The sequence below is a fragment of the Molossus molossus genome, unplaced genomic scaffold (genome assembly GCF_014108415.1).
Source record: "Molossus molossus isolate mMolMol1 unplaced genomic scaffold, mMolMol1.p scaffold_m16_p_4, whole genome shotgun sequence".
Classification (NCBI taxonomy): Eukaryota; Metazoa; Chordata; class Mammalia; order Chiroptera; family Molossidae; genus Molossus; species Molossus molossus.
The window spans coordinates 14,583,117-14,604,137 of NW_023425377.1; the positions used below are offsets into that span (position 1 = coordinate 14,583,117).

General features: G+C 46.6%; 1 protein-coding gene across 1 annotated transcript in view; it reads left to right on the top strand.

Annotated features, from left to right (window-relative positions):
* The first annotated feature begins 2,186 nt into the window (after nt 1-2,186).
* ATP10B (ATPase phospholipid transporting 10B (putative)) overlaps nt 2,187-21,021 on the top strand; it is a 90,381-nt gene continuing 71,546 nt past the window's right edge. The window contains exons 1-3 of the mRNA XM_036241096.1: nt 2,187-2,467; nt 3,458-3,652; nt 19,993-20,197. Of these exons, the coding sequence (XP_036096989.1) occupies nt 2,193-2,467; nt 3,458-3,652; nt 19,993-20,197 (675 nt within the window). The 5' untranslated portion in view covers nt 2,187-2,192. The remainder of the gene's footprint in view (nt 2,468-3,457; nt 3,653-19,992; nt 20,198-21,021) is intronic.

Below are 21,021 nucleotides of genomic sequence, written 5' to 3' on the forward strand. Positions count from 1 at the left end.
ACAAAGTGATTCTTTTTTACAATTGTAGTTAATAATTTGAAGGGGACTATACTTTGAAACTATGGAAATGTCCAGTAACTCATCAAACTCTCATCCAGCATTTCATATCTGCTCTATTTTTTTTTTTTTTTTTATCCTCACCCGAGGATATTTTTCCATTTTTTGTACAGATAGAGTTGGAGGGAGAGAGAGAGAGAGAAACATCGACGTGAAGGGACACATCTAGTGGCTGCCACCCGCACGACCAACCAGGTCCGGGGACAAACTGCAACCGAGGTACGTGCCCTTAGCGGGAACCGAACCCGGGTCTCTCCGGACCGCAGGCCGATGCTCTAACCGCTGAGCCAAACTGGCCAGGGCCATATCTGCTCTATTTTTTTTTTAAATGTGGATGGTTTATTAGAAAGCAGTGTGGGTTTTTTGTTGTTGTTTTTGTTTTTTTTAGAGGTACGTACCCCTAGCGGGAACTGAACCCGGGACTCTCTGGTCCTCAGGCCGACTCTCAACCATTGAGCCAAACTGGCCAGGGCATATCTGCTCTATTTTTAAGAAAGTTTATTTTACATTGTTTTTATATTGTTAATAATGAAAAAGAGTATGATGATGATAAATAGGCACTTTGAGCCACCCCACCTAAAATACCTGCATCTCCCATATCAACCCTATCTCTTTATTTATGAAGGTCTTACCACCTAAAACTGTGAGACGTCTCATAGGCATGGCACTAGCCAAGGCAAGATTTCTCATCTGCATTTTCAACTCTATTCATGAATTATCTTTTCATTTCATTTTCTTTTACAATAAAAAAGAATCCATAAAAGAGACATATTTTTATAATGAGAAAGAAGATATACAATATTATTTCTGGCTTGTCAAATGTCATAGTACGGCTTCTGGTCACATTATGATGGGCATCAGTAATTGCATTCTTTTTCCATGCTTGCTGCAAGAACTCACTTAAGACTCTGAAGAGCTCCTTGAAGCCTTAGGGTCTGTGGATTGAAAATCGTTTGGATTGATTAAAGTCATGAGGAGAATTATGATAAGGGTCAGATCACATGGGTACCAGGAAAGGAAAATATTACCATTTAAACTAGAAATGGGATTTTTTTTCTCCTTAAGTGAATCATATTTACAATGACATGTGGGGTAGCTCCTTGTAAGATTAATAATGCCTGACATTCGCTCGTCCATTTATTCAAAAGAAAATCGTCCTGTGAGCCTACTAGGCGAGAGGCACCATTATATACAACTTCGAACTTGACTGAGGAAAGCTTTGAATAATATCCTTCTGGGTCTTTAAGCAAGATTTGGCCAGAAGGAACCTGGAGGACTCGCTTGTAGAATTCATTTAAAGAGCTCAGGAATGGAAATACCCTGGATCAAGCAGCAGTTGTCCGCCGTCTAGGGAGGTCGTCTGCTGGACAAGTGCTCCGTTTCCGAAAGCACCAAATGGAGTGGAGAGGAAGGAGGGGCCCCCAGCCCCAGCCAGCCAGATCGGAAAAGCCCGTTGGTGTTCCTGGAATGCCAGACAGCACATCCCTGTCACCTCAGACCCAAATGTCCAGGAAAGGAACCTCTCTCTTCTCTCCCACCTCCCACTGTCCTTTGAGATTCTGGCCACAAATGGGGTTCTCCAAAATATCGTTGGCATCCGAAAATTTTAGAGCAGGAGAAAACCTGAAGAATAGACAGGTTCCTTTCCCTTTAAGACACGTCTCAGCATACTGTCACATACTGTTCAATGTGTCCGTCACAAAAAGCTGGTGAGAAGAGTGAGGTTAGATCGTTTTCCTCATGTTACGTACAGTGTGGAAACCGAACACCAGCCAGGCGAGGGGACGGTTCAGTGTTAGCGATGAGCCAGAGCTAGAATTCGGACCTCTGGGGTCATAGCCCACCAGGCCAAACTTCTGCTAATAGCCCAGCTAGGTCATCAAAAGCCCTTCCCCCTTGTTTTCATGGTGCTTATCACAGCCTGGGTTGGGCATTATTTACATGAGCATTTGCTCCATGTCTCTCACCCTAGAACAAATATGGATGATGAGGACTGAACCTATTTTTCTCACGCTGTATCCCAGAACCTTCCTTGGACAGATGGGTGGACAGAGGGAGGAGCTGATATACGACACGTTTTTTCTGACCACAGCGACCTCATGTGTCTGTTTTCAGGCCGCACCTTGCTGCTGGAAATGGCCCTGTCGGTGGACTCCTCTTGGCACCGCTGGCAGTGGCGTGTCAGAGCTGGCCTTCCCCAGTCTCCGTCAGAAGCCACACCACTGCTGTCCCCAGAGAAGGAGAGGCGGGGCTACAACCTGACGCAGCAGCGGGTCGTGTTCCCCAACAACAACGTATTCCACCGAGACTGGGCCAAGGTCTCCAGGAGATACTCCGACAACAGGATCTGCACAACCAAGTACACCCTCCTGAGCTTCCTGCCCCGGAATCTCGCCGAGCAGTTCCACAGGTACACGGCCACGCGGCCACGCACTGCCCACTTGACCCAGATACCTGCCGCTCAGAGAACCTCAGAGATGTGCACGGTGGGCCACCTTTCCTTTAATACCCACGTGCGTGTACATGGGGAAGCCTCATCGTCATTCACCCATCCATTCAGTACAGATTTATACAGATTCTACTCAGATATTCCACAGATTCTACTCTGTGTTAGGCCGTGTGCTGAGTTCTAGAAATACACGAGGAACAAAAAGAGACTGTCCTGAGTATATTGTCCGGTAAAAGAGACATTAATTTTACAAAGTATATAAATAGATGTAAAATTATAACTCAGCTATTTCCAAGGAGAGCTATATGGTGGTGTTAGGGTAAGAGGGGACTCTGGCCTAGTTAAGAAATGCAGGGAAGACTTCCAGGAGGAACTGAGAATGGAAGTAGGACCTGAAAGAAGAGAATGCATTAACTGAGTGAAAAGGGGCAGACAGGAGTCAGCGAAGGGACCCAGGAGAATGTTCCTGCAGACAGATCTTCATGTGCAAAGGCACTGTGGCAAAGGGAAAACTTAAAAATGCAAGCCAGATAATATATGCAAAATCATCTTTTAATTATAAAGTAAAATATGCACTTTGATATCATCCTAAATTGTGTACATTATTATTATAAGCTACTATTTATTGAGCAACTACCATGCTCCAGAACCCTCTCTTGTATGTGTAAATGTTACACCCCCCTCCCCATGAGGTATCTATAAGAAGGCAGTACCAGCCCTGTTTTGCACAAGATGAAACAGGCTCAGGAAGGTTGCACAGCTCATAAACAATAGGAACCAAGTTTGAATCTACATAGATTTGGCTCCAAAGCCCTTACCATTATGTTCGAGGTGACACTGAAAAAAAATGTCATTTTAGTTGGTTAAGGGCCAACAGTAGGGAAGAGATAGTGTGCAGAGTGTAATTTTCTTCTCCGTGATACTCACTCACACCTTGCTTGCCCCTTGCAGGGGGGCTAACCTCTATTTCCTGTTCCTGGTGATTCTGAACTGGATGCCCGCCATCGAAGTTTTCCACAGGGAAATCACCATGTTCCCATTGGCCATTGTGCTGTTCATCATCATGGTCAAGGACGGCGTGGAGGACTTCAAGAGATACCGCTTTGATAGAGAGATAAACTGCTCTCACATCCAGATATATGAAAGGTAAGAGGAATCATTCTTCCATTGTCTCTCTTGCAAATAGGTGACACAAACTCATCAGCATTTTCAGAAGATTGGTCTCTCCTCTCATGTTGTGTTCTCCTAAGTTCACTTAATTCAGTGATTCTCAACCAGGGCAAGTTTGCCCTGCAGGGGACATTTAACATTGTCTGGAGACATTTTTTTGTGGTCATTTTTGGAAGGAGGGTGCTACTGGCATGAATCTAGTGGGTAAAGGCCAAGGATAATGCCAAACATCTTACAATATATGGGACAGCCCCCTACAATAAACAATTGTGATCCAACCCAAAATGTCAATAGTGCTGCGACTTAGAAACCTTAATTTAACTTGTGTAAATACTCATACAGTTAAACACAAGGATGTTATATTATTAAGAGTAGGACTAAGGGCTCAAGAATTAAGCTCTAGCATTGACTAGATCATCTCAGGAGACCAAGTTTAGGAGATCTTTGAAGGGTGACCAGCCATGTCTCCCAAACAAGAACCTGAATACTGTTTTTAAAGCATCTGAGCCTCTTGGTTAAAAATTCTTGCTTTTAGAACTTAACCAGGTAGGTTTTAGGACCCAGAGTTGGCACACCTGTTCTGGGCTGCCTAGGATGGAAAAGAAAGATACATGTGGGTGACGTCCACATTCCAACAGGTGGAGTCTCAACAAGTAGGAGGAAGTGTACACCTGTTCTTTGCAAGCTCCTTCCTTGTCCGATTTCTGAAGGGAGATAAAATATATCGGGGACATGACTTGCTTGACTTGCTTGTTGTGAGCAATGGAACTGATCAGGGGGAAACTTCTTTTACTTGGAACTCATGTGCCATGCTATGAGAATCAAAGAGACGGGATTGAGCAGAGATGAGGAAGGAAGGGAAGAGAAGGTGGAAAAGGAAAGAAGACAAGAAACGAGTGGTGGTCTCCAGCCTGCCCTTCGAAGGATGTTCCCACAAAGAGAACCCCAACAGACATTATTGTGGGAATCAAATTAAGACCAGCAAGTACACTGTGCTGTCCTTCGTACCCAAGAACATCTTTGAGCAGCTACACCGGTTCGCCAATATTTATTTTGTGGGCATTGCGGTTCTGAATTTTGTCCCCGTGGTCAATGCTTTCCAGCCTGAGGTGAACCTGATACCCATCTGTATCATCCTGGGGGTCACTGCCGTCAAGGATGCTTGGGAAGACTTCTGGAGGTACAAATCCGATAAAGTGATCAACAACAGAGAATGCCTCGTCTACAGCAGGTAAAGCCATACACTTCAGGGGCACCTGGTGGGCCCAGCTCGGTTCCGTCCGCAGCTGTTTAGAGAAGGGATGGAGCAGGGAGAGAACATTATTTTATCTCAGTGAAGCTGTTCAGTTCTTCACAGTGAAGACTGTGGTCTAAAACCAAAAACACAGAAAACAAAAAAATAATAATAGAGGCTTGGCTCGGTTGTTCAGTTGTTGATTAAAATTAGGAGGCGTTTATTATGGGGTGTTGTCTTTGCTGTTTCAAATGTGTTCGGTGTTTAAGAGGTTTAGATACATTCTCATTTACTCTTAGTCCTGTGTGGCCGCGAGCTCACTGGAGCGTGTTCGGAGCCCTCCGAGGAAGAGACACCGCTGTTCGCGGGGAGAGCAAAAGTGTTGTATTAAGAGAAGCAGCATCAAGACACATCGCCTGGGTTGAACACTGTCTCTAGTTACCTGACCTTAGGCAACTGACCTAACCTCTCTGAGCCTCATTTCTTCATTCATAAAATCAGAACACTTCCTGGGGTGGTCACGATGATTGCACAAGATTATCCTTGGACTGGGCTTAGCACTACACCCGACAAATAAGATACACATAAGCTGTGACTGCTTTGTTTTTGGAATATAGAACTTGTATTAGCTGCATCATCAACCTGTCCTTAAGCTTCCTCTCTGATGCCGTCCCAACCCAAGCAAGACCTGCACACCACCTGTCTTGCACACTTTCTGTTATTTGGTGCGGGTTGTTGTTTTACAAAGGTGCCGTTGAGAAATTGACCAGACTCGGTTGTTAGGAAAAGGACGTGATCGCAGTCAGTAAGGGAAGAAAACAGTTATCTTGTGTCTCAACTTTGTGACAACGGACGTAGCCTGGAAGAAGCAGGGCAGCCAAGCCTGGGCTTGCAGAGAGACTGCCTGACCGAGTGCATTCTGGGCCAGCAGGTAGACACCTCAGCTGATTGACTCACTGGCAGGTAAGGGCTCGACTTCTTGGCAAGTCAGGAAAATGTTTGTCTCGCTCAAGGAGCACTGTCCGTCTGACGTCATCCCTCTGACTTTATCGGCCTTAATTCCGCGGAAGTGCTGCCGTTGCCCTGGCCATTCTTGCTTCAAGGTGTGCACTGCAACCTACGTGTAGGGGCTGCTTCCTTCTCAGGAGGGGTCTCCTTCCATGGAGGGGCTCCTCTTCCTTGTGGGGTGGTCGGTGACCGACTTGGAGCTGGCAGACGAGAGGGCTTCTGATCCAAACTCCACTTGGAAAGTTGTCGCCAGGGAAACTTCTAAGGAGACATCGGGTGACTCACTGGTGCCCAGGGCACCCCCCGGAGATGCTCCGTGCTCTCCCTCAGCGTCAGATGAGCTCCCGGCCTCTGTACGTGCAGGACCACGGCGGCATCCAAACATTAATCTCTAGCTTTTGTTTGGGGGTTGTTGTTGTCTTCTCAGCGAGACCTAATTGTCTTGAGTGTTTTGGCACACCTAGACTTGAGATTCAGTCATCTCTCACCTGCGAATGAGGAATTGCAAAGAGAGGGAAAAGAAACTGTCGGGGTCGGGTGCCTTTCTCTGAGGAGACTGGTTTTGCAGGAAGCACAGCTTTTCTCCCGTCACCAATCCGCCCATCATGTTTCCGTTCCCCTGTGTTGTTTCTTCCGGAGCTGATAGCGAGCCAAGAAGCTGGTTCCCTGGGGAGGAGCGGGTGTGGACCTCAGTTAGCAGGGTCCTGTTCTCCCTGCTCTGCCAGAAATCCTCCGTCCTAAGCATCCCAGAATAATGGGCCTGTGCTTGGGGATCATGTCAGTACTGATCAGACCACAGACAGGCCTGGGGGAGGTCAGGCTGCTGTAGTTCTGTTCTCAGAGTAACTTCCGGGGAACAAAGAAAACCCAGGTGATAGTAACCCAGCCAAAAGATACGTTAGCCCACAGGCTCACTGGCAGGGAGGGGCTTTAGGGGGTTTTGTGACAGTACTTCCCAAAGTGTATTTAGTGGAATAACAGGGACAAAAACATGGTCTCTGAAAAAAAATCTATGGTCCCCCCAAAAAACTCTATGCTGGCCCTCCTAACCCATGGCCCATGAAGGGTTAAGGAAAGATGTACAGTAAAGAAACCTGTTCACTCAGTGTTGTTGCAAACTTACTGAACCTTGGAAATATTTTTTATTTTATTATTTTTTTAATAATAATTTATCTTTTTTTAATTGATTTATTAGAGAGAGGAAGGGAAAGAGAGATAGAAACATCAATGTGAGAGATACATGGATCGGCCGCCTCCTGCACGCCCCCTACTGGGGATCCAGCCCGCAACCCCAGCATGTGCCCTGACCAGGAATTAAACCAGGACCTCTCAGTCCCTGGGATGATGCTCAATCAACTGAGCCACACCAGCTGGGCTTGGAAATATTTTTTAATACTTATTCCTTTTTCCAGGATAACAAAACAATTGACTACAGGGCCAGGAAGGTGATTGAATAAAATAGACTAGATGCAAAGAGGAAAGCAATAATTTTTTGTGTACTTATAAATGACAACTGACACTTGGCATCAGTGCTAGGATGCAAGGGAGTGGGGGGGACTGGGCAAAGGGGTGAGGGAGATGCATGTATCTCAGGAGGCCGAGAAGGCCACTCAGCTCTAGCTGGTTACCATGTGAAAATACAGGGTGGGGCAAAAGGAGGTTTATAATTGTGAGTACATGGAACACAGTTTATTCTTTTCTCTTTTTTTCTTTATTGATTAGAGAGAGAGAAGAGGGGAGAGAGATAGAAACATCGATGAGAGAGAACATCGATTGGCTGCCTCCTGCATGCCCCCCACTGGCAATTGGGCCCACAACCTGGGCATGTGCCCTGACCAGGAACTGAACTGGCCACCTCTTGGTGCATGGGTCAACACTCAACCACTGAGCCACACCGGCCAGAGTTTATTCTCGTATTATTACTTATTAATCATTGTGTTATTTTTCCATACGAACAACTGTACGCCTACTTTTGCCCCACCTGTGTAGGCGTAATGTTGCTGGGTTGCCTGAGTTTTATTAGGGGAGCTAGAATTAATATTTTTATTGAAAATAACCTGATTTTTACATGGTAACTGATTGCTTTTTTTTTTTTTTTTCAAATACTTGAGACCTATTTTATTTGACATAAAGTTTTTATGTTACCTGTGAGCCCCCTAAGTTGTAACTTCTGCATTATAAGATCCTAGGAATCTGGTGTCTCTGTGAAAGAACAATTAGATGCTTTGGGCAGAGGCGGGTGTGACCTCGGAGCGAGCATGCCAGCCCAGGAGCCGGGCAGTCCGTGCTCCGGGATCAGGGGCTGACTCCTACTGCAGCCGACGCTTCAACAACACACCCGCGCAGTTCAAACCCATGTTTGTGAAGGGTCAGTGGTAATAGCTTAGAAAAGCAATTGAACTCTGGGTCTCAGTTTATACTTTTGTAATACTTAGGAAGCACACAAGACCTTGTGCTGTGAGATACACTATGAAAGAACAGTGTAAATAAACAAACAAGTCTGGGAGGTGGTACTACAGTGCTCGTTAACATCGTAAAGGTTCTGGTGGCCCCTGGTAAGTAACCTAACCAACTTTGTTTCACTTGGTCAGGTCAGTTGAAATGTTTTCTGCTGCAACTCATACAAGTTTAAATGGCAAAGAGACTTGTAGGTTTACGTCACTACAAAAGTCCTCAGTGGGCAAGGTGACCAGGCATAGTTCAACCTGCATTTAGATCCAGCACTTTGCTGTCCTTTTCACTGAGTCCCCCTCGGTGTTTTCCTTATCCTCAGGCAAACTTCCCTCATGGCCATAAGATGGCTGCAGCACCTCCAGCCTTCACATCTACATATGATAATTCACAAAGGGAGAAAGAAAGGCACTCTGGAAGCATTCTTGGAAGGTCCAATCCCTCCTCACACCTCAGTGTGAGGTCACATGCTCATCCCTGAACCAATCCCTGTGAGCAGGAGATGGGATCATGCTAATCAGGTTATATCTGATCCACAGGGTCCAGCATGCAGTCTGCTTCCCTGAAAGCATGAGTTACCCAAAGATGGAAAACCCAAGTGAAAACAAAAAACAAAGAAACGAGATGGTTTCTGAGAGAAGGGGGAACGGATATTAGAGAGGCCACCTCCATAGTCTCAACATTATCACCTTCAAATTATTTTGAGCCTAGGCTTTCCATATATTAACAGACAGGATCATATACACTTTGGGACATTGTGTACTGTATATCCCTAAAGTTCTTCCAACTCTGAAGTGGATCGATTCTATGAAACACCCCACAACAGGAAGCTAGGAAATGCCAGATAGTGTTAGTTACTTTGTTAACTGACGGATGCTTGGTGGCACCTCCTTTTGTCAAGTATCGATGATACATGGCAGAATGTCAGGCAAGGAATATAAAATCTGAGAGGATAAACTTTTTTTTCTGAGAAGCAATATAAAAACTTATGTCTCAAGCACTAGCTCTATCCATTTTGTCTCTGATTCACACATTTGCGAAGCTGATGTCCATTTTTTTTTTTTTTTTTTTTGGTTGTTTTCAATTTTGTGCAGTTGAACACTAGGGCCCTTCAAATTTTGCTCAACCTGATCTCATGCATCATCCAGCCTAGACGTGTTTCGACTGTGAGGGAATCTCTCTGCAAACACCAGAAGCTTTGTTAACAGACTTACAATCCTGTTAGAGCATTTTCTTTTCATATAGCAACTGTGCTTGTGGTCGAAAGGTGACCCATTAATCAGATTTATGGAGTGACTTCAAGGAGAGATTAGCTTCAGAATTGTATTTGTTTTTCCCAGAGTTCAGTGTAATGAGTCCAGAAACCATACCCAGCAAGAGATTTTTTCTATCCAGCTTAGTAAATGTGTGTTTGTATTCAGAAAACGTGCAGTAAGGAAGGAGGAGGGGGGAACTTAGAGAACCCGGCTGGTGTTTTGTATTGTGTATATTGTCACGGAGCGAACATGGTTAAGGTGCCAGGCACTCACTTATCCATTTGTTTAGCAAATATTAATCCAGGACCAAATGTGTATGCACCACCATGGACCCTGTGCAGCCATGGGGGGCTCTGAGTGATCCAGGGGTCAGGAGGGTTTTGTAAACAGCTACAGTGTCCTGTGTGCTTTGGTAGCCTACGTACAGAGGGCCACGGTCATGCAGGGGATACGGTGACTCATCTGCCTGTGAGAAGCATCAAGGCTGAAGGAAACCTTCCCTCAAGAGGTGACATTTCAGGGGGATTGAAGGACAGGCAGCACCTTTTGGCTCACAGCCTCTCCACGTGTCAACTAAAGTTGGTTTGTGCAGCTGATGCTGCTATCAAAAGGACCAGGATCAAGAAATGTCAGAAACCAAGGAGAAGAATGACTCAGATGAGAAATTCTGACTTTTTGCCAGGACTTGGAGACTGTCTCTTCTGTAAGTCAGGCAGCTGCTGGAACATGAAGAAATTGCAGGTGCTGCAGGAGAGTGGCCAGTCTCCTGGCCGCATGGCACTGAGGACAGACTTCCTGGTGGGGACAGGCACTGCTGGAGAAGAAGGATGCCCGGCCCGCCACCTGTTCTTATTTGTGTATCAGCTGCCTTTGTGCCGGTGCCCCCATCAGACAGCCTGAGAATGCGGAAGCCAGACGTCCTGATCCTGGGTCTGTCACTAATTAACCGCATGACCTGAATGAGGCGCGTAAGCAGTTGGGGCCCCATTTACCTCGTCTTTAAAAGGTGGTCATAATCTCTCTACAGTGTACGTGGGAAAACGTGTACGGATGACATGCAAGAGGCCTTGAAAGTCACGCCGCTCTAGAAACAAAGCATGCAATGCAATGCAAAGCAAGGCGGGCAAGGCAGACTCAACGGCGACATCTAATATGTCACATCTTCCTGGGTGCTCAGCATCAAGGACTTTGACATCAGACCTGGGATTGTCTCAGAACTACCACTTACTCAATGCCTGGGTATATGTAATTATTTGATCACTTGAGCCTCCACATCAACATCTGTAAAATGGGGACAATCCTAGCACCTATCTAGTGGATTGAAAGAGAGAATCCTCATAAACCGTTTAACTCAGCGCCTGCACCATAAGCTGTAGCGCTAAGTAAATGTTCAAAAAATAATTTCAGGCACTTCAACTCTAATTTTATCCATGGCAGTTCCAGCCTGAGCCTTTATCTTTCTTGCTACATCCCACCCCCACCCCCACCCACACACACACACACACACACATAAGGGAGGAATTGCTTATTTTATTAGTGAAAATCAAAGACATTCACGGAGCCACATTTACCAGTGGGCAGGGTTGCAATGTTTTCAGTGCAAAAACCTGTGCCCTGCTCTCTCATTTCTCATCCATTCTAGGGGCAGAATTTAAAATCTGGATTCAGCACCTCTCTCTGGAGCCTGAATCTCTTCTCCCCTCAGCCCCTGCCCTTTCCACACCACACCTGAGCACACTTCCCAAGATTTAGATCCCAGCAAGGGATGTAGGTGGCCTCATCTAGCCAGGAGCCTAAGCAGTTCGCCCAACCCGACTGTCACCGAGTATGCATTCAAAGGCCGTACTTGGGCAGCTACTCACAAAGCAGCTATTTGGACCCCATGCCACTATTATTTCTTCCAGATCCCAGCTGTCTGGGAAACCCAAAGGAGATGAGATGATGAACAGGGTCGAATTTAGGTTTTGCCAGGGCCATTCTAACATCTAAATACAATCATAAATCCAGTTTCACCCTAGAATTACATCCTGGGTTGCTGCAGGTATTAAATGATATAATGCATGTAAAATGCTTAGCACAGTGCCTGGCGTTCAGTAGCACTCAGAAAATGTTAGCTAACACATCGCTACGGAGAATTCGATCATCTTGATAGCCAGACGTCACCACGAGCTTGACCGAAGGGGCGTAAGAAAGACCGTTGGCTGGGGTTTGGAACCACAGGAGAGAAGACAAACTCTTTGCCCCAGAACTGGACTGCAAGCTTGAATAACAGAGCAAAATGGGCCTGGGGGAAGAATCTAAAAAATGCAGACAACAAAGAAACATCAGTGCCATTTGAAGCATGACTCTGAACAGCACCACTGGCTGGAGTTTGTGGACCAGCCGGCCATTGCCTCCAGCCCACAGGTCTTGACTGCATTCGGCACCAACAAAGTAGGCTCCTCTCCGAGGGAAGCGTTCATTTTGCAAGTGCCCACCCCCCTCCCACTGCCTCACCATGTGCTCATAGGAAGCCATAAACTATCTGGGCCAGTTCGAGTTGTCATTTCAGGATGGGATGCATTCGGTCTGCACTGAAACGCGATGGGTCAGAACACAGGGATTCTGGTGCCGCCGAAGCTCTGCACTGTATCAGCAGGCATGATCTGGTGGGTTTCGGCGGGTGAGGGTTTTCAGCCTCTGTTTCTCCATTCGGGAGCTCACAGCTTCCAAAGGCGAGGCCTCTGTCCTCAAGCCACCCTCCTTGATGTCTAGGACACCAGCTTCTGAGGCTTCCTCTGCTTCGTGCCTCCCTCCCAAACACAACCAAGCGACCTCAGCCAGCCACGGAGCTCCTACAGCTGTCCCTCGTGCGTCCCGGCAGACACGCCTGTGTGACCTTACACAAGCTGGATACCCTTTCTGGGCCTAAGTGGTTCATCTGTGAAACAGAGATAATGGTGATAACAAAAGTTGTTTCATCGTCAGATAGCTAAATGGTAATAAAGGTTACGTGCTGGGTTCATTACAGGCACTCGACATATATATATAAGCTTATTGTATTAGGTTAAATTGTATATTATATTTATATTATATATTTTATATAATATTTATGTTTTATCCTATTGCAATATATTATCATTATTGGAAGTGTCCATTAGTGAGCCCAGAACAAAAAGAGGCAGATTGGATGTCAAACAGCTAAAGGTTAGCAAAGCTTCCCTTCTGCAGCCTCATGTTCAAAACAAACCTATAAGAAATCAATACCTGTAAGTAGCAAACAGTCTCCCATGTGCCACACACCATTCCAGACCCGTAGGCACAGAGCTGTAAGGCCCAGGGTCATCTCGGCCCTCAGTAAGCATATTACATAGTTGAACATAGAAGACGCGTGAAGCAATTAGGAAACAGGACCATAATAAGTGAGAAGAGGGGCAACAAGAGGTGCACCAGGGCCCCGAGTGAGGGAAGGACTTAGATCTGCTGTGGCCAGAGGAAGGGCACTGGGGGGACCTCTCATGTCCTGAATGCCTCAGCTGCTGCTCTATTGTCTGTGGCCAAGTTGCATCTACGAATCCCCATCCCCTGAGCACAGTGTTCCTGTGGCCATCACTGCTTGGTGCGCCCCCTGCCCCCACACATGCACAGTCTCCCCCAACACCAACATCTCCCACCAGAATGGGACCTTTGTTACCATCGATGAGCCGACCTGGACACATCATAAGCACCAAAGCCCATAGTGTCCATTACAGCTCACTCTGGTGGTGTGCATTTTATGGGTTTGGACAAATGTTAATGGCATGGAACTACCTAGCAAGTTTCACTGCCCTGAATATCCTCTGTGTCCCTCTCTCTTTTTTTAAATCCCTCTCCCCAACCCTGGCAACTACTGATTTTTTAGCTGTATCCATGGTTTTGCCTTTGTCCTAGAGTTGAAATCATACAGGCATGTAGCCTTTGCAGACTGGTGTCTTTCACTTAGTAATATGTATTTAAGGTTCCTCCACGTGTTTTCATGGCTTCATACGATAGCTCATTTCCTTTTAGCACTGAAAACATTCTATCATCTGGATGTACTCAGTGTATATATCCATTCACCTACTCATGGACATCTTGGTTGCTCCCAAGTGTGGGCAATTAAGCATAAAGCTGCTATAAACATCCACGTATAAATTTTTGTGCAGACAGAAGTTTTCAGCTCCTTTGGGTAAATACAAGGGGTGTAATTGCTGCGTTGTGTGGTAAGAGTAGGTTTAGTTTTATAAGAAACTGTCCAACTGTTTCCAAAGTATTTGTACCATTTTGCATTCCCACCAACCATGAGTGAGAGTTCCTATTGCTTCACATCCTCGTCAGCATTTGGTGGTGTCGATGTTCTGGATTTGGGCCATTTTATTAAGTGTGTAGTGATATCTCATTGTTGTTTTAATTAACATTTCTCTGATGGCATATGATGTAGAACATCTTTTCATATGCTTATTTTCTAGCTGTATATCTTCATTGGTGCAGTGTCCAGATATTTTATCTATTTTTTATTGGTTGGTTGTTTTCTTATTGTTTTAACAGTTCTTTGTATATTTTGGATAACAGTTCTTTGTCAGCTGTGTCTTTTACAAGTCACATATTTTCTCCCAGTCTGTGGCTTACTTTCTCATTCTCTTGATATTATCTTTTGCAGAGTAGAAATTTTTAATTCTAATGAAGCTCGGCTTATCAATTATTTCTTTCGTGGATGGTGCTTTTGGTGTTGCATCTAAAAAGTCAGCACCATACCCAAGGTCACCTCGATTTTTTCCTTACGCTGTCATCTAGAAATCTTATGATTTACATTTTACATTTATATCTGTGATCCATTTTGAATTGATTTTTGAGAAGGGTATAAGGTCTATGTCTCAATTTATTTTTTGCATGTGGCTATGCAGTTGTTCCAACACCATTTGTTGAAAAGACCATCTTTCTCCACTGTATTTATTGCCTTGCTCCTCTGTCAAAGATCAGTTGACTATATTTTATGTGGGTGTGTGTCTTGCCTCTCTAATCTGTTCCATTGTTCTATTTATTTGTCTGTTCTTTTGCCAGGGCTACACTGTCTTGAGTCCTGTAGCTTCATAGTAAGTCTTAAAGTCGGGTAGCATCAGTCCTCCAACTTTGTTCTCCTCCTTCAGTATCGTGTTGACTATCCTGGGTCTTTTGTCTCTCCACACAAACTTTAGAATCAGTGTGTCAGTGTCCACAAAAGAACTTGCTGGGCAGACCTGATGTTAAGACACCCTTTTCTGGGAAGCCCTAAGTCTTTGATCTGCTGAGTTTGGGTCTCTCTTTTCTGGGCTTGGAGAAAAGGTTTGGATTTTCAGAGTTTCTTGTGTTTGCACATTGGGTGCCTGGGCCCGAGTCATGAAGTAGCTGTCCCAATAGCATGAAGAAGAAGATGCTGGGTCTGGCTTCTTGTGCCCAGCCTTCGCCAGAACACTAACAGTCAGTGTGCGCCTCCTCGTCATCATAAAAGAAGCTTGTGTTGATTGAGCACTAAGTGCAAAGCACTGAGCTCAGTACTTCACCTGTCTCGCATCGCCAGTCCTTCTGAGGCCAGCGCATATGTTACCTTCGATGGAAAATCAGAGGCACCAAGTGGGTGTCACTTGCCCAAGATCCCACACGGAGTCCTTGGTGAGACCGGGACTCAAGCCTACTCTGCATCCCTGCACCTCACGCATCCTCCCTGACAGTCCCCTTTCACCCTGGCCTAGCAGCGCTGACCATTCTAGGCTTGACATTCGAACTTCCTGGAGGACAGCCCAGGTCAGCACATCTTCCTATGCTGGATGAAAAGGCCCACGGACAACTCCTCCTCCTGATAAGTCCCCTTTATTCCTGTGCCTTGAAACGCTTTCTAATAAAACCCACGTACTTGAGAAACAAAACCTTAAGCATCCTCTTCTCCCCCATCCCTCCCCCTTTTACCTGCTTCCCCACGGCATCCAGTTGGTAACAAATCTCTCTTGCTGTTTATTTACCTCTTAATAAGCCCCAGCTCCTCTCGGAAAGCCATTTAACACGACGCCACTTAATTTCTCCTGGAGGCAGAATCTGCCAGATGGAGTCTTCGTCCCAAGCCACGCTGATTTGTCTTATTTTGAAACATCAGTGAACATTCCATGAAATTAAAATAGCAGTCAGTTCCCAGGTGTGGACTCACTGAGCAGGGAGCGATCAAGAGTGTATGGATGTGTCCACCTGGGTCAGCTGTTCCAAACGGGCTGGATTAACAAGGGAACGACGTCCTCAGGTGGCTGCCAGCCAGCAGCTGGCCGCGTCTGGCTGTCACTCAGTGCACAGCACGCAGCTTTTCCGCATCAGCTGGATCCAGCCACTCATCACCTCCGCTGGCTGGACCCCCTCGGGCTGTGCATCCTTGCCTTTTCCACGGTCATGCTCCTGACAGTCGAAGAGACAGAGTGCACCCAGAGGACCAGGAGACCAGCACAGAGTGGCCCAGTGCAAGAAGGCAATGTCCCCGATGTCTCCTTTTTCATCCCTAAAATTCCTCTGATTTCATAACATAACTATATTTGGGGTATAAATATAATTCTTTAAAGGATGTGCCAGCTAAATTCTAAACCATGTCCCCCACAGAAAAAAAAAAAAAGTCTCTTTAAAGAATTAACACCCCAAAATGATATCGATTTCATACCTTCATCACTCCCAGACACACACGACAGGAGGTAGTGCGTCTCTGCGGGAGAAGCACAGCCCAGGGACGGGCAGCCCTGGCTTGGGGAGGGAAGCTTGCAACGGGACCGAGAATGTTGCTTCACCACCATCTTCAGGAAGAGAGGATTGCATCGAAGACAGAGGCGATTGTTAGCAGCATCTCAGTGACCTCCCCGGGATCCAAGGAAGAAGAGACTGGTCTGAGTTACAGCTTCTTGGGTGGCTCCATTGACATGTGATACCTGTCATCATGGTGGCAATTGACAAGAAACACTCCACCCAGCTCACAGAAGTGACTATTCATAAAAATGTATACCTCAAGCTCATCTCCATAACCTTCCCTCACCTTAATCACCCACATCCCATAGTAAGCAGTGAAGTCCTCGACAAGGGGGAAGAATGAGGTCAGGAGGTGCGTTGGCCTTGCCTCTGATCAGCCTATGCACGCAGCTCTCCCAGCTAGTCTTTGCCAACCGCCCCGCGTGCTCTGAACCGCTGGCAATCCCGAGATGGCTCAGAGGCCGCGTGTTCTCGTTAAATCGATCTCTAATACCAGACCGAATGCTGAGCTATTAGCAATCAACTGCTACCCCAGCACCGCCAAAGGCACTATCCGACAGGACACAGATGTCAAGGCGGGAAAGTGGAGAAGGTGTACAAGCAGAATGAGAAGTCTTTGTTTCTTGGAGCAGTTTTGCTGTTAATATGAAGAATCCTTTTTTTAAAACAAAATTTTTTTAATCCTCACCCAAGGATATTTTTCCATTTTTATTCAGATAAAGTGGGAAGGAGAGAGAGAGAGAAACATTGATGTGAGAGTGTGAGAGGGACACATCGACTGGTTTCCTCCCACACGACCCCGACCAGAGCAGGGGGACGAACCGCAACCGAGGTCCGTGCCTTTGACCAGAATCCAACGCTGGACTCATTGGTCCGTGGGCTGAGCTCTAACCGCTGAGCCAAACCGGCCAGGGAAAGACTCCTTTTTTAAAGCACACTTTCAAAAAGGATGAGAGCCCTGGCCAGTTTGGCTCAGCGGTTAGAACATCGGTTTGCGGACCAGAGAGTCCCAGTTTGGTTCCCGCTAAGGGCATGTACCTCAGTTGCAGTTTGTTCACGGCCCTGGTTGGGGTTGTGTGGGTGGCAGCCAGTCGATGTGTCTCTCTCATGTCGATGACTCTCCTCTCTCTCTTCCCCCCTCTCTCCTTTCCACTCTATCTGAAGATAAATGCAAATATGTCCTCAGGTGAGGATAAAAAATAAAATAAATAAATAAAAACAAAAAGGGAAAGAAAAGCAATGGAGAAACCCATCCCTCCATTACCCTATGAACCCATTCCAATTCCTTTAAGCAGCCTTATATTCGGACCTGTAACAGGTGTCCCCAGGGCTGCTTTGCAGAAAGACAAATCTTCCCCTGAATCCTTCCCTAACTGCTTTGACAGCAACATGGACACTGCCGTCGCAGGAGTATCCACCCTAAACACATCAGTAAACCGATACACGTGTTTCTGAAATGACACTGAGCAACAACCCGGGACGACCTGATTCTTCACGTAGAAAAAAAAGTGATGTGGGGCAGAGAGAAAGTATAAAAGAAGCTGATGGACTGAAAGTGCTTGAAGCCTGTGACATGCTTTTCCACCAGGAGAAGAATCATCACTAAGAGCTGGGGTGCGGTGCCCCGCCTCCTCAGAGGTGGCTCAGTCGCCAGTGGATGCTGCTGCCGGGGAATGAGTTAGGCAGAGCGCGGAGCTCTGGGGAACACAGGCGCCTCCGCAGGACTCGGGGGTCTTGAAACGCTGCAAGGCTGCGCTCCAGTTCTGAGGGCCCTCGATGCTTTATAGACTTGATGAGAGCTCCCTCGGCCTCCGAAAGGGAAGCACATTCATTTCAGGGGACTGAGAGAGCCCTCTGGGAGGGTCTTTTATGAAGGAAAATGGGGTCCTAGGAAAGCTTGCTTGGGGTTCTCCAGAGGGCCCCAAAGAAGGGAGGTAGATATCAAACCCTATATCCTCCTCAGGGACATTTGTGAAGACAAAGGAGAAATGGGAAATTCCAGCCATGCCCTTTCTCTGGAAGAGTAGGCTTGTCATGCCCAGGGCAGTCCGATTCCAGCAGAAACAGAAGCTGTCACATGCCAGAGGGGCTCAGCATCAGGAGAGAAAAACAGCAAAGGAGAGCCTGCCTCTCCAGGCCTGGCAGCCCTTGGGGGCCTCCGGTTGTAAGCCAGCTGGGCTTAGTTAAAAAGACTCTATGTAGCCTGGCCGGTGTGGCTCAGTGGTTGAGCACTGACCCATGCACCAAGAGGTCGCCGGTTCGATTCCCGGTCAGGGCACATGCCCAGGTTGTGGGCCTGATCCCCAGTGCGGGGCATGCAGGAGGTGGCCAATCGATGTTCTCTCTCATCGATGCTTCTCTCTCTTCCTCTCCCTTCCTCTCTCTCTAAAATCAATAAAGAAAATATAGAGGTCTCCATGTAGAATATTGTTTTGTTTCCAACTCGCACATTTAAAGAAGGACCTTTCTAAATGCAGCCTGAGACATAAGAGCCCCCAGACCTTTTTGTTTTGTTTTTCATTTTTTTCTTTATTGTGGAATTTGGTGTCAACTTGGAACCGGGCTCAGCTTCCAGCTCTGTTTTTGTAAGACCTTGGGAGATTTTTCCTTGACTTTCCGTTTTTTAATCTGTGCAATGGATACAATAATATCTATTCCAGTGGGTTATTATGCAAGTAAATGAAGCATTAATTAACACCAGTGCTTGGCACAGTAGCAATGCTAACTTTGCCATTATTGCTGCCACTGTTATTATCTGAGGTTGAGAAATTGGATGGGAAGAGGAGTACATAATATCCTTAGATTTATTTTTATTTAAAAAATACATGTTTTTTTCTTTATTGATTTTAGGGAGAGGGAGACAGAAACATCGATGAGAGAGAACATCAACTGGCCGCCTCCTGCATGCCCCCACTGGGGATTTGGCCCACAACCTGGGCACGTGCCCTGAAAATCAGACTGGCGACCTCTTGGTGCCTGGGTCGATGCTCAACCACTGAGCCACACCGGCTGGGCTCCTTAGATTTCTTGAGTCCTCTGATTCTACAATCACTGGTTTCCATGCATTCAAAGTTCCTGGTACCATCTTCCTAATTCCCTAATGATCCAGCGTTTTCCATTTCAGAACCACTCAGATCTACCCAGACACGGGCCTTCATCTCCACCTTTCCGACAGCCACCCTCTTCCCGCAATCAGAAATAGTCTTCCTGTACCCCAGTTCCCTGCGACCCTGCTTTCTACAGTGGTAACTGGCTATTCTGGGCAAAGATGTACTATTCAGAGTACACACTAATATGACTGTATAGTCACCTTCTCCTTTCCATCTTTCCTCCCGGTAGGAAGCAAAAGTTGAGCACAGACCCTGGTCAACAGCCAGCTGTCAGTGCGAAGTGTAAATGATCGTAAGGATGGCTCTTGGACGGGTGGGATTCCACAGACGATGCTTAGCTTTTCTAGAGAGATTCTGGTGGTGGTCATTTGGAGCAAGGTTAAGTGCAGAGCAGTCTTGTGACGGGCTGATTGGGAGGTATTTCGGTGCAGGTAGGACCTTCCTCCGTTCACTCGTTGATTTCTGGAGAACCTCAGGACTCTGACCCCTGTCTTTCTCCCACCCAAGGAAGCAGCAGAGCTACGTGCAGAAGCGCTGGAAGGATGTGCGCGTGGGAGACTTCATCCAGGTGCAATGCAATGAGATCATCCCGGCCGACATACTCCTCCTCTTTTCCTCGGACCCCGGCGGGATCTGCCACCTGGAAACCGCCAACTTGGATGGAGAGACAAACCTCAAGCAAAGGCGTGTGGTGAAGGGCTTCTCTCAGCAGGTAGGGCTTTTTCCAACATCTCCAAGGGCAAGGTCACAGGGAAGAAACAAGCCAACTCCGGTGGAAAATTGAACTTAATGGGGTGGGTAGAGGGGAAAGTAGTGGCTGCCTCCTTTTCCCAGCCACTTGGCTACAATCTTCCCAGCAACCCTCTGAAATGCGTGTTGTCCCCTTACCACAGATGAGGAAACTGAGGCTTAGGAAAGTTAAATAAATTGCTAAAGGCTTCAGAGTTCCTAAATGCGCACCCACTCTGTTCATCTGATGAAACTACTCTCTGTTCTAAACCCCGGGGGTCCGATATCTGTTCAGTTATCCTGGGGCCGACCCACTTTGCTGTGTGTGTCTGCCTGCTCATCCTGCCCAGCTCAACTCCAGCTCTCTCCCTCCAGGGATCCTCCCTAATATCCCCTCGACCAGCATGAACTGCATTTAGGTGTTATTAACGGTTTCCATCTGCGTATACTTTACCTTCTCAACAGTCCTGAAACCTCTCTGAGGACAGAGACCAATCACTGACACTTTTGTTTGATCCCCACACTTGCATCTGTGGTACCTTGGGCATCACGGAGAAGTCATTATTGTTTGGTGGTTAATAGCCCAGAGCTAGACTCTAAGTCCAACCTCACCATTTATTGCTTGAATCACCTTAGGCAAGTAATTGCTCTCTCGCACCTTCGTTCCCTCCTCTGGAAAATGGGTACACAAGTAGTACCCTCTCCACAGGATAGTTCTAAAGATTAAATGATATATACACACTTACCATGAAAATACAGACACATAGTAAGAGACCAGTAGACAGTTGGCCGTAAATGTCAATGGTG